The 14,899-nt window shown below is 34.1% G+C and overlaps 1 protein-coding gene across 1 annotated transcript in view; it reads right to left on the minus strand.

The window, feature by feature from the left end:
* Positions 1–14,899, minus strand: part of LOC124616605 (putative odorant receptor 71a) — an 88,068-nt gene that overhangs the window by 22,172 nt on the left and 50,997 nt on the right. Inside the window, exon 3 of the mRNA XM_047144926.1 lies at positions 14,592–14,691. Coding sequence (XP_047000882.1) covers positions 14,592–14,691 — 100 coding nt within the window. The remainder of the gene's footprint in view (positions 1–14,591; positions 14,692–14,899) is intronic.

A 14,899-nucleotide genomic window follows, 5' to 3' on the forward strand; every position in this document is an offset into this window, starting at 1 on the left:
TTTCTTCTGTTATTATTAGGTGCATTACCATATTTAGCAAAATTGGTTCACTAGCTGGTGGATCTGTAGCAATTGCAAATGCAGTTATAAATAAGAGGACAACAGATAAAAAATAAGAAGAACAAAAGGGACATAGTTTAGAAATGGTGAAAAAGGCAGGAACTGGAATAAAGAAAGCAAAATATATTTCAAAAAGTAATTGATAAGTATCCTAATGCATTAGGTAATTTTTATATAGAAGAACTTACTAAACAATTAAAAATGAAAAACTATGGTAGTATATATATGATTAATGAACTGCCAAATAAACTATTTAAAATTGAATGTGGTATAGTAAATTTAGATACATCTAATATTCCTGGTACACATTGGATTTGTTATTATAAAAATAAAAAGTTGTTTTTGATTCATTGATTGTAATATACCAAAACAATTTTTAAATATTTATGAAAAGATGAATTATATTACAATGCAGAAAGAATAGAAAATATTGATGTGGTCATTTATGTCTATTTGTTTTAAAATTGCATTGTGAGAATTCCAATTTTAATGATATTTTAGATTTAACAAGTAGTTAATACATCTACACTCAATTTAGAAAATATTGAAGAGAGAATTAAACAACTACAATCATCAATAGATTCAAAGATAACTAATGCAATTAAACACTTTCAAATGGAATTTAATGTTATTTTTAAAATAACTAAGGGCTATATTGGTTTTAAAAATAGGTGACTTTGCTACTGTCTTATTATTTTACCAAAAAAGAAGTAGAAAAAGCTTTATCAGATTATTTCTCAAAAACAGATTAAAATCTAAACTTACAACAGTGAAGTAATCTTAAAGAAAATGAATATGACAAACAAATAATTGAATTTACTTTTCTGACAGCTGATGCACTAAAAATATTCAAATTTGAATATATATTTTCATACTTAAAAGAATTATTGCTCTTGATGATTATACAAATGGATATTTAAACATTAATGATTTTAATATATCAGAATGTTTAGATAACGAAGTATATTAATAATTAAATAATAATAATCAATCAGTACCAGTACACACATCAAGAATTTGATTTGTACAATTAAAAGATTCTGTTAAAGATAGTGTTAAAACTTTTCCAGTTGATATAAAGTTTATTATATTTGGGGCAATAATTTATAAGTTAATAAATTTTTTATCTATTTAAATGGATAATCATATTTCACATGGCTATCTTATTTATTGTTTAAAGTGTAAAAAGTTTACTGATACACATAATACACACACAGCAACAACTAAAAATGGAAGACAATGAAATGAAGGTCTTTGTATAATATGTACAAGGCCAGTTCAATAAGTAATGCAACACTTTTTTTTCTGAAACAGGTGTTGTTTTATGCAGCATTGAAATACACCAGGTTATTCCCCTGTCTTTTAGCTACACAACACTATTTTTCAACGTAATCTCCATTCAATGCTACGGCCTTACGCCACCTTGAAATGAGGGCCTGTATGCCTGCACGGTACCATTCCACTGGTCGATGTCGGCGCCAACGTCGTACTGCATCAATAACTTCTTCATCATCCGCGTAGTGCCTCCCACGGATTGCCTCCTTCATTGGGCCAAACATACGGAAATCCGACGGTGCGAGATCGGGGCTGTAGGGTGCATGAGGAAGAACAGTACACTGAAGTTTTGTGAGCTCCTCTCGGGTGCTAAGACTTATGTGAGGTCTTGCGTTGTCATGAAGAAGGAGAAGTTCGTTCAGATTTTTGTGCCCATGAACACGCTGAAGTCGTTTCTTCAATTTCTGAAGAGTAGCACAATACACTTCAGAGTTGATCGTTTGACCATGGGGAAGGACATCGAACAGAATAACCCCTTCAGCGTCCCAGAAGACTGTAACCATGACTTTACCGGCTGAGGGTATGGCTTTAAACTTTTTCTTGGTAGGGGAGTGGGTGTGGCGCCACTCCATTGATTGCCGTTTTGTTTCAGGTTCGAAGTGATGAACCCATGTTTCATCGCCTGTAACAGTCTTTGACAAGAAATTGTCACCCTCAGCCACATGACGAGCAAGCAATTCCTCACAGATGGTTCTCCTTTGCTCTTTATGGTGTTCGGTTAGACAACGAGGGACCCAGCGGGAACAAACCTTTGAATATCCCAACTGGTGAACAATTGTGACAGCACTACCAACAGAGATGTCAAGTTGAGCACTGAGTTGTTTGATGGTGATCCGTCGATCATCTCGAACGAGTGTGTTCGCACGCTCCGCCATTGCAGGAGTCACAGCTGTGCACGGCCGGCCCGCACGCGGGAGATCAGACAGTCTTGCTTGACCTTGCGGCGATGATGACACACGCTTTGCCCAATGACTCACCATGCTTTTGTCCACTGCCAGATCACCGTAGACATTCTGCAAGCGCCTATGAATATCTGAGATGCCCTGGTTTTCTGCCAAAAGAAACTCGATCACTGCCCGTTGTTTGCAATGCACATCCGTTACAGACGCCATTTTAACAGCTCCATACAGCGCTGCCAATGAAACTATATGATACGAAGCGGGAATGTTTGAAAATATTCCACAAGAAATTTCCGGTTTTTTTCAACCAAAATTTGCCGAGAAAAAAAATGTGTTGCATTACTTATTGAACTGCCCTCGTAAAAGAAAAAAGGGTAAATTTGTTAAAAGAATTTGTAACTGGTGAAGGTCTAAATAATAATAATATATGTGAAAATATAATTAATGAACTACATAAACCAATTAGAAAGAATTTTAAAATAAGAAATGTTTTTCGTTTATTATGGATGATTTATGGCAAGCTGATGTAGTTGAAATGGATTCTGGTTATTTGAAAGGTATTTTTAAAATAAACAAAGGTTATAAATATTAATATCTGTTTTTGATGTTTTCTCAAAATTTGCTTGGGCTGTTCCTATTAAAGATAAAACAAGTAAGAATGTGGTTGACACTGTCCCCTGTGGTTGCCAACATGTTTATGGAGAGTTTTGAGGAAAGGGCATTGGAGACAGCCACATTTAAACCCACATGCTTCTTTAGGTATGTGGATGACACCTTCGTGATCTGGCCACATGGGATGGACCGGCTGAGTGAATTTCTTGAACATCTTAACTCATGCCACCCTAACATCAAGTTCACCATGGAACTGGAGAAGAATGGCCAGCTGCCATTTCTGGATGTACTAGTCCAGAGGAAAGCAGATGGATCAATTGGTCACAGTATGGACCGAAAACCAACACACACTGATTTATATATGCAGGCCAGCAGCTGTCACCACCAAGCACAGAAGAATGGGGTTCTGAAGAGTTTGGTCCACAGAGCACGGGCCCTGTCAGACCAAGAGAATCTACCTACAGAGATAGAATGTCTCAAAACAGTTTTCTCCAGGAATGGATACACGGACAGACAATTTGAGGGGGCACTCCAACCAGCCACTATACCACAGGTTCCTGAAGAAGACCAAAATGAAACAAAGAAGGTGGCATATCTGCCCTATGCTGGTTCTATTTCTGCCAGAATCAGTAGGATCCTCCGTAAACACAATATCATGTGTGTTTTCTGTCCATCCAACAAGATCAGGGAACTGCTGGGGAGTGTCAAAGACGACCTGGGGTTACGAAAACCGGGGATTTACAATATACCTTGTCAATGTGGCATGTCCTACATTGGCCAGACGACCAGAACTGTGGAGATCAGGTGCAAAGAACATCAGAGGCACACTAGATTAAGACAGGTGATTAAGTCAGCCATTGCTGCACACTGCCTAGAACTAGATCATGCCATGAAGTATGAGGATACCAAGATTCTAGCACAAACACCCAGATTTTGGGACAGTGTTATAAGAGAATCGATAGACATTAAAATGGCTGACGATGTTATGAACCATGACACAGGGTACCAGCTAAGCAGAGCCTGGGACCCGGCTCTAGAATTGTTAAAGGACCAATGGGGCCAGCTGCAACACTACACAAACAGAAGAACCAGAGACATGGAGATGGAAAACGAGCCCCTGACGGATTTCCAGGCGCACCAGACCGAAGATGGAACACCCAGAAGTGGGACTGGTGGGCGCGGACCGCAGAGGGAACATCCAGAGCCGCAGCGGACGAAAAACGGAGCGGCAACGCTCCAACAGGTCGTGCTGAGCGGGCGCGGACAGCAGGGGGAACGCTTGGTACCCCAGACCGTAGATGAAACCCCAGGAACGGGTTTGGTGGGCAAGGACCGCAGAGGGAACACCTAGAACCGCAGCGGACGGAAAACGGAGCAGCAACGCTCCAGCAGGTCGCAGGGAATGGGCGCGGACCACAGAGGAAGCGCCTGCAGCCGTTGGTGGAGGGGGAAGGCCATAGGCATAAATACTGGACCAGGTCCACTCGAGGAGCAGTCACAGGTAGCACCTGATGAAGGTTACGAGCTACGTGACCGAAATATCGTGCAAGTACGACGCTGATATCCAGCAGAACACACGACAACCCATGATGTTAATATAATCCAGATTCATTGATGGAAAAAGTATGTTTATCAATACTTGAAATGGGCTCACAAAACTTGATGCTCAAAATATTAGCAAAATTTGCTTTATTTTCTAAATAAACATGTTTAATCATGGCATCATTTGTGTTTATGTATTCTAAAATCACAGCAACATCCTTAGCTTTAAACGATGGATTATTTTCTACATCAATAATCATGAAAACTTGCTTATTGATGTAAGTAAGCTTATCGTTCATGATATCTACAATCAGTTTCATTTAAGAGAAATATTTTCTATTAGTTTTGCACAACATAAATAGTAGCTGAAATTTATGGTTTCTACTTGTAAATGAATAAACTTTGTGTATTATATTATTTTAATTCTACTTAAATGAAGATACTTCCGTTGATACTGTTTGTGAAAATAATAATAGCTGCACCAGGCTTAGAACTGCAAAAGAACAATGTATCTTCATATTTATTTGATTGTGGTTATTTAGATATTTCACCAAAACTGAAATAACCTAAGTTAGTGATGAATTATTAAGAGAATCATTAATGTTACTTCAACTAACACCCAAACTTGAGGTCAATTATGTGAAGAAACTTTACGTTTTATCAACAAACCTGTACATGGTGTAAAAGATTCATTTGATAATTACAGAACTAGTATGTCTAAATAGAATAAAAAGAATGTAAAGTGGAATTATATCATCATCATCATCATTTAAGACTGATTATGCCTTTCAGCGTTCAGTCTGGAGCATAGCCCCCCTTATACAGTTCCTCCATGATCCCCTATTCAGTGCTAACATTGGTGCCTCTTCTGATGTTAAACCTATTACTTCAAAATCATTCTTAACCGATTCCAGGTACCTTCTCCTCGGTCTGCCCCGACTCCTCCTACCCTCTACTACTGAATCCATGAGTCTCTTGGGTAACCTTGCTTCTCCCATGCGTGTAACATGACCCCACCATCTAAGCCTGTTCGCCCTGACTGCTACATCTATACAGTTCATTCCCAGTTTTTCTTTGATTTCCTCATTGTGGACACCCTCCTGTCATTGTTCCCATCTACTAGTACCTGCAATCATCCTAGCTACTTTCATATCCGTAACCTCAACCTTGTTGATAAGGTAACCTGAATCCACCCAGCTTTTGCTCCCATACAACAAAGTTGGTCGAAAGATTCAACGGTGCACAGATAACTTAGTCTTGGTACTGACTTCCTTCTTGCAGAAGAGAGTAGATCGTAGCTGAGCACTCACTTCATTAGCTTTGCTACACCTCACTTCCAGTTCTTTCACTATGTTGCCATCCTGTGAGAATATGCATCCTAAGTACTTGAAACTGTCCACCTGTTCTAACTTTGTTCCTCCTATTTGGCACTCAATCAGTTTATATTTCTTTCCCACTGACATTACTTTCGTTTTGGAGATGCTAATCTTCATACCATAGTCCTTACATTTCTGATCTAGCTCTGAAATATTACTTTGCAAACTTTCAATCGAATCTGCCATCACATTTAAGTCATCCGCATATGCAAGACTGCTTATTTTGTGTTCACATATCTTAATCTCACCCAGCCAGTCTGTTGTTTTCAACATACGATCCATAAATAATATGAACAACAGTGGAGACAGGTTGCAGCCTTGTCTTACCCCTGAAACTACTCCGAAAAAAAAAGAGTACACGAATTTACAGATATAGCTTTTAGGTTATGGAGGAAATATAGTGGTATTCAATTTATTCGTAATATCAATCACCCTGATATTTTAATTACAGGTAAAAGACGAATACATTTATATGAATTTAATGATCAACATTGTCCAAAGGAGTTAGATGGAAAAGATAATGTGTAAGGTCATTCTTTTTTTCCTAACAGTAATAATGATCCATTAGAAATACATATGGATAACGATGAAAACTGCTACTTGGAAATTGACATAAAATCATCAAACTATGAAACAAATCTATTTGAAGTTTTAGTTCATGAAATTGGCCATGCATTAGACTTAGAACATCAGATGATTTTGAATCAATAATGTATCCTTATTATAATGGTTCACCTTTAGAATTATATCAAAATAATATTGATGCTATTCAAAGTTTATATGGAACACAAACAAACACACCAACAACAACAACAACTACTACTACTACAACTACTACTACTACTGCTACTATATCGCCAACAAAAATTGAACCAATTGAATCATTATGTGAACTTAAGAAATTTGATCACCTACTATTTGCAAATGGAAGTTTGTATATTTTTCATAATAAGTGGGTTTCGAAAAGTAAGAATAAACCTAAATTAATAACTACATGGTTAACATTTTTTCCAAAAGATTTACAAAAATATATGGAATATATGAAAGACAAAATGGTGAAATTGTAATATTTGTTGACAATATGGTATATATGGTAGATTAACAAACATTACAATTAATTTCAGGATATCCAAAGTCAATTACTAGTATAGGATTACGTAAAAAGTTTTTATTGAATAGTATAGTAAATACTTATTCAGGTAGAACATTTTTATTTTTTAACGAATACATCTATGTAGAATTAGATGAATGCACTTTTACATATAAATCAAGGGGAAATATAACTAGGGAATTTCCAGGATTACCATCAAATTGAATTCTGCATTTCGATACACAAATGGTTTGTTGTATTTTTTCAATAATGATACATTCTAAGAACAAGTGAATTTACAAAAAAAATATTATTTGGTATTGATTGTCATAAATATATTGAAAGATACAGTATGAAAGTTAGAGGATTTTACTTTTTTCTAAATCTGATAAAAAAATTTTCGTATAAATGGCAAACTACACTAAAAGTAATGTATGCACTAATTGAGGTATGTGAAAGAAATATTGATTGTTCTATTTGTTTATGTGATGAAAAAAATAATCAATTTCTTAAAACAAGTTGAATTCATATTTTTCATAAAGAATGTATTGATGAATGCTTAAAGGAAAAACAAAATGGTCCATTTTGTAGAACTATTATTAAAAATAAAGATCTAGAATCATTTGAAATTATTGAAATTATTGAAATTAATTCTATGTTTGATGCTTTAAATGAAGCAGGATATATGGCGATTATGATGATTATTAATACACTTTTTTACGAGTCTAATAAATTTTATTGTATATAAATGGAGCAATTTTAGCAAGATTGTTCTGTGAAAACTAAATTTTGTAAATATTGTAATACAGAGAAATCAATTGATAATTTTACTTTACAAAAATACACAAAGCTTAGTTATAGAACTATATGTAGGCCATGTTTAAATAAATATAATGGAGAAAATTACTTAAAAAATCGAATTCCTTGAGTAAGAAATATCAAATTTGTGAAGAAATTAAAGATTTAAATTTCTTTTATATAAATCCATCACATACAGATAAACATAATAATAAATGTAGGAATTTACCTTAGAATATATTAAGAATAAGGAAGCTTAACTTTAAATAATAATCCTTTATGTGTAATTATCTGTCCATCTATTAAATAATTATCATATTATTAATAAAAATAATATATACAAATTTTCGTAATAAATAGATGGGGAAAGGAATTAATCGTTAAACAAAGTAGTAATCTAATTAATAAATTAATTCATTTAAAAACTAATTGATTAAAAACAAATTGTTTTAAAGATAAATAATAAACTAACAATTGTTAAACTAAATTGTATACTAGTTGATTGTTAAACTAAATAATACATTAATTCTCTTTTTGATTAATAATAATCCTTATCCATCTATTAAATAATTATTATTTTTAACCCAAAAATGTTTTTTACAAATCTAATATTTTTTTCTTACAAATAGAAGAGAAAAATGGGAAGCAACATTGCTGCTCAACTACAAAAATTAAATGTTGCTAGACTTCGTGAATTTTGTTGAATAAATAATTTACGATTATATGCAAGGTTTTGTAAATCTGATTTAATTACATTTATTACTAGTAGTCATTCAATTATTATTAGTAACCATCCAAATACTGTTGGAAATAATACACATGTAGTAAGTGAAAATAATATATCTAAAAATAATACAAATATTGTTAAAAATATTACGTCTACAATAAGTGAAAATCATAGCAATTATGTAACTGAAGTAAGTAAAAATTTTAAAAATATTGTTAGTATTTATATACCTGAACAATATAATAGAAATATTGTTAGAATTATAATCCTGATAGTAACTTTGGAAAATGTTAACATCTTAAGATATTCTTCTAACTAAAGAAGATATCCCATGGAAAGGCATATTTACATTTTCTTCAAATATATTTGAAAAAACCAAGAGATAGAAAGAGTTAAAGATTCCTTAGTTGAAAAAGCATTTGCAGACACATTACAAACTATAAATTTACAAAATAGTTGAGATATACTTAATTCTAAACATTTCTTAAATGCAGTAAAATCAAAATGTTTTAAAATTGTTAAAGAATATTTGTATGCTCATCATGATTAAAAATAAATTTTAATTTATATTCTGAATACAAATTACAAACAGAGGGAATAAATAAAAAAGTTCAAGAATTTAGACAACAAACACCAAACTATACTATTTCAACAAAAAAAGATTTTTAAAAAATTCAAAAACATTAAAGACATATTTTACAGAAAATATTTAATTTTTAAGCACAAGGATCAGGATGCTAATTAAATAGAATTATTGGGTTATAACTAGCAATTAAAAATCTTATATTGAATTACCAGATAAAATCAAGAATAGGAAAGCATGTGTTAATGTAAAAAATAATGATCGGATGTGTTTTCTGTGGGCTTTGTTTCCTGTAGATGATCATTCTGATAGAATAACAAAATATAAAAATGTTAGTCTAAATCCTGTTAGAAAACTTGAAAAAATTGAATTTTTCTGTACTAGGTGATCATATTCCAAAAATAGAAAATATAAATAATGTATCTATTATTGTATATTCATTTGATGATGATAAAACTAACAAGTATATCCATTAAAAATAAGAAACTCTAAAAAAGAAAAAACATGTAAATGTTCTTTATTTCAAGATAGATAGTAATTTAGGTTATTGTTATGTAAAAAAATTTATCTAGTCTTGTATGAAGTCAAATGACTAAACATACTGAAGTAAAATTTATTTGTGATTTATGTTTACTACATTTTAATACTAAAGAAAAATTAGATAATCATACAACAAACAGTTTAACTAATAAACAATTACAAGTTGAAATGTCATTGAAGGCGAATCTGTTTATTTAAAAATCATCAATTTACATAAAAAGTTCCATTTGTTATTTAAGCTAATTTTGAAAGTTTACTTTTGAAAATGGGTAATTATGAACCAAATCCAGAAACATCATTTACACTGAAATATCAAAAATGTGAACCAAGTGGATTTTGGTATCATATTAAATATATATATAGAAATTATAAAGATGCTGTTGTTTATAGAGGACTGAATTGTCATAAAAAATTTATAGTATGTATCAAACAAGAAGTTGAAGAAATTGGATGAATTTATATTTAGATTAAAGTTCAGTCTTGATCACGTTATGTCTGTTTTAATGAGTAACCGGTTTCGGTTTTTTCTATAAAACCATCATCAGACCTGTGAATAAATTTTAAGAAATACTAGATACCAAAAAAAAAAAAAAAAAAAAAAAATTGGTATCTAGTATTTCTTAAAATTTATTCACAGGTCTGATGATGGTTTTATAGAAAAAACCGAAACCGGTTACTCATTAAAACAGACATAACGTGATCAAGACTGAACTTTAATCTAAATATAACAATTTATTGATCACTGCATTCCAAAAATGTTTACCAAAATTGGATGAATATATTCTGAAACTGAAGAAATAAAACAACTTACAAATGACGAAAATAAAATACATAATAATTCTAAATATTGTATGTTATGCAAATGTCATTATAAAAAAATTAATAAGAAAGTTTGTTATAATGGTCATTTAACTGGAAAATGTATAGCTCCATTATGCATTACATTTAATTTGAAACAACAAAATCTTGATTTTGTACCTATTTGGTTACATAATTTATCTTGTTATGAACAATAAAAATAAATATATTAGTTTGGTAAATGTACCAAAATTTTATAAATGAGATTTGTTGATTCATTTCGATTTATGGCTTCTTCACTTGATAGACTTCCATCAAATTAAATAAAAAATCAATTAAGAAATATTAAAAAGTATCTTTCTCCAGAACTATTTAATATAGTAATTAGAAAAGCTGTTTATCCATATGACTACATGGATTCTTGGAAAAAATGTGAAGAAACACAATTACCAACAAAAGATAAATTTTATAGTGAATTAAATGGTTGTGACATAAGTGATGAAGATTATGAACATGCACCATTAGTTTAGGAAAAATTCAATGTTAAAGATCTTGGTGAATATCATGATTTATAACTTTAAGCTGATGTATTATTGTTAAGTGATGTTTTCGAAAATTTTAGAAAAACATATATACAAACATAATGTAGATCGTTCTTGGTATATTACAGCACCAGGTTTATGTTGGGATGCAATGTTAAAAATTACTGATGAAAAACTTAATTATTATATGATTATGATATCCTTATAAAGGTTGATAAAAGAATAAGGTGTGGAATTTCCCAATATTGTAAAAGATATGTAAAAAGAAATAATAAATATTTGAAAGATTTTAATAATAAAGAAATATCAAATTATATAATGTATCTAGATGCAAATAATATATATGGTTATGCTCTGAACCAATATTTACCATATGGTGGATTTAAATGGGAGGAAGGAAATAATTTTAATTGTACAAAAATATATGAAATTTCAAACAATGGACAAGATGGATATAAAGGGTATTACAAAAAGGTATGGCCAAACTTTCAGGAAACATTCCTCACACACAAATAAAGAAAAGATGTTATGTGGACATGTGTCCAGAGGCGCTTAATTTCCATGTTAGAGCTCATTTTACTTTCATCAGTATTTACTGTACTTCCTCGAGTCAGCACCAGTTGGCCCAATTGAAGGAAGGTAATGTTGACTTCGGTGCTTGTGTTGCATGCGACTCATTGTTCTACAGTACTAGCATCAAGCACATCAGTACGTAGCATCAACAGGTTAGTGTTCATCACGAACCTGGTTTTGCAGTCAGCGCAATGTTTACAAATGCAGAGTTGGCAGATGCCCATTTGATGTATGGTTTAGCACGGGGCAATAGCCGTGGTGCGGTACATTTGTATCGAGACAGATTTTCAGAACGAAGGTGTCCCGACAGGAAGACGTTGGAAGCAATTGATCGGCATCTTAGGGAGCACGGAACATTCCACCCTATGACTCGCAACTGGGGAAAATCTAGAACGACGAGGTCACCTGCAATGAACGAGGCAATTCTTCATGCAGTTGACGATAACCCTAATGTCAGCGTAAGAGAAGTTGCTGCTGTACAAATTAACATTGCCCATGTCACTGTATGGAGAGTGCTACGGGAGAACCAGTTGTTTCCGTACCATGTACAATGTGTGCTGGCACTATCAGCAGCTGATTGGCCTCCACAGGTACACTTCTGCGAATGGTTCATCCAAAAATGTGTCAATCCTCATTTAGTGCAAATGTTCTCTTTACAGATGAGGCTTCATTCCAACGTGATCAAATTGTAAATTTTGACAATCAACATGTGTGGGCTGACGAGAATCCGCACGCAGTTGTGCAATCACGTCATCAACACAGATTTTCTGTGAACGTTTGGGCAGGCATTGTTGGTGATGTCTTGATTGGGCCTCATGTTCTTCCACCTACGCTCAATGGAGCACATTACCATGATTTCATATGGGATACTCTACCTGTGCTGCTAGAACATATGCCTTTATAAGTACGACACAACATGTGGTTCATGGAGCTCCTGCAAATTTCAGTCAAAGTGTTCGTATGCTTCTCAACAACAGATTCGGTGACCGATGGATTGGTAGAGGCGAACCAATTCCATGGCCTCCACACTCTCCTGACATCAACCCTCTTGACTTTCATTTAGGGGGGCATTTGAAAGCTCCTGTCTACGCAACCCCGGTACCAAATGTAGAGACTCTTCGTGCTCGTCTTGTGGACGGCTGTGATACAATACGCCATTCTCCAGGGCTGCATCAGCATATCAGGGATTCCATGCGATGCAGGGTGCATGCATGTATCCTCGCTAACGGAGGACATTTTGAACATTTCCTGTAACAAAGTGTTTGAAGTCACGCTGGTACGTTCTGTTGCTGTGTGTTTCCATTCCATGATTAATGTGATTTGAAGAGAAGTAATAACATTAGCTCTAACATGGAAAGTAAGTGTTTCTGGACACATGTCCACATATATTTTCTTTCTTTGTGTGTGAGGAATGTTTCCTGAAAGTTTGGCCGTACCTTTTTGTAACACCCTGTCATTTTGTACAGAATATGTTACATTTCAAGCTAAAATTTATGAAAAGAAATTATTTTATTTTCATTGTTACAATGGATATGTACTATCTCTGAATGTACAATGAAATTTTTTGTAGAAAGATTTGAAATTACGAAATATTTGGCACACTTAAAATTTTTATTATTGATGATGCAATCTAGTACGGTTTATTATGTTTATTTCTGGATTCATTTACGAAATAATAATCTAACCTAATAAAAATTCATTTGTCAAGAAAATGGTAAACCCTTTGGAATATTGATATTACTGCAGAGTGAGGTAGTAGTAAGCATGCCCCTGATGTGATCGGACGTATTTATGTACTCTGGACGAACAATGTAATTTCGGCTTTGTTAATGAGAAAAACCAAAAGGCAGTGTGATATAGTAAAATGAGACAATGAATTATCGTAAAAACAAAAATCCTTCAACAACATTCATCAAAATTATGTGGATCAATTGAACCATGAGAACCTAAAATATCAGAATTTCAGCTTCAAGAATCAGACCCCTAGACATGAAGAACTGGAGCTAACTGTGGGAGAGAAGATAAGTAAAAAGTTTATTTCAAATCTTACTACTCTAGGATCTTGTGAAAAGACTTTACCATAGTGGACAGCAGCATCAACAAAGAAGGGAGGGGTGGATTACAAGGCAATGCATCTGGGAAACCTCTGGAGGTAACGTGTTCGTGGACAGTTGCATTAAGCAAATCTTTCACTGCGAGAGTGACAGGTGTTGCACCATCTTCATGAAAGCAGAGGTTTTCAAGCAGTTGTGCTCTTCCACAGCAGTGGTACAGCGAGCACAATGGCTCTTCGTGCACAACATGCCGTTTAGCAGTACCCCAAATTCGGCTGTTCTGTGTATTCACCGCACCATGCAGTGTAAAATGCGCCTTGTAACTCCACAGAATATTACCGGGTCACACGTCGTCAAGTTCGATCCGTGTCAGAAACTGAAGAACAAATTCAGAATGTTGCTGCAACCTATGAGGTTTCAGCTGCTGCACCCTCTGGATCCTGTATGGGTACCGCTGCAAAACTTTGCGTGCTGTTCACCATGGGATGGGCACTGATTGTGAGACTGCACGACCACTAGCGCTATCTGGGGCACGTGCTGCTTGTCAGCCACAGCAACAGCAACCTGCACCGGAATAGGACGCCTTTTTCTTCCTGGTGGCACACCAAACTCAATCGTGTATTAGATTCCTTAAAACATTTGATGGTATCGAGCATCTCGCCAGACTTTAGAGTCGGCGATACTCTCTCAATGCAGCACTGTAATTGCTGCCGTTCATATAAAACAGTTTATCAACAGTACACTCTCTCTCTCTCTCTTCTCGATAGCCATACTCATCACTCACATTATGGCTTGTCAAATGACAGCGCGGATGTCATAAAAACTGTGGACAGCGCCAGATTTGCACCTACTGATCCAAATTGGAATAAATTTTTTCCAGCGTATTTCGGTTCCGCGTTAACGCATTAGCATATCTACCAAGTTTCGCCACCATACTATAATTACAAACCACACTGGACCTCCACGAGTAGTTGCACTTTAATTATAACCATCCGATACATAATGAAATTTTCACATTTGTAAGCAGATATGCTGTATTTAAATTTGTCGTGCAGTACCTACCACAGAAATGACGAAGATATGAGAGCAGACGTTAATCATGTTGACGAACAGGTGGATGTAGACTGAGGTGCTCATTATCTGCTCCAGCTCGCTCACTGCCCTGAAAAGTAAGCGAAGTTCTTATTTGGTAAAAAGAACTTTGCTGAAATACTTACTTATTGTAAATAAAATATGCGAATGAAAATTTACATAGGAAGGGGATAAGACGCAACTATTATTATTAGATAGTAATGGATGGCTACCGTACTGATTAAGCTATAACATCCACTTACACATCATAGCTTACTGACATGTAAACAATGTGAGTC

This window comes from Schistocerca americana, chromosome 5 (assembly GCF_021461395.2).
Source record: "Schistocerca americana isolate TAMUIC-IGC-003095 chromosome 5, iqSchAmer2.1, whole genome shotgun sequence".
Taxonomy (NCBI): domain Eukaryota; kingdom Metazoa; phylum Arthropoda; class Insecta; order Orthoptera; family Acrididae; genus Schistocerca; species Schistocerca americana.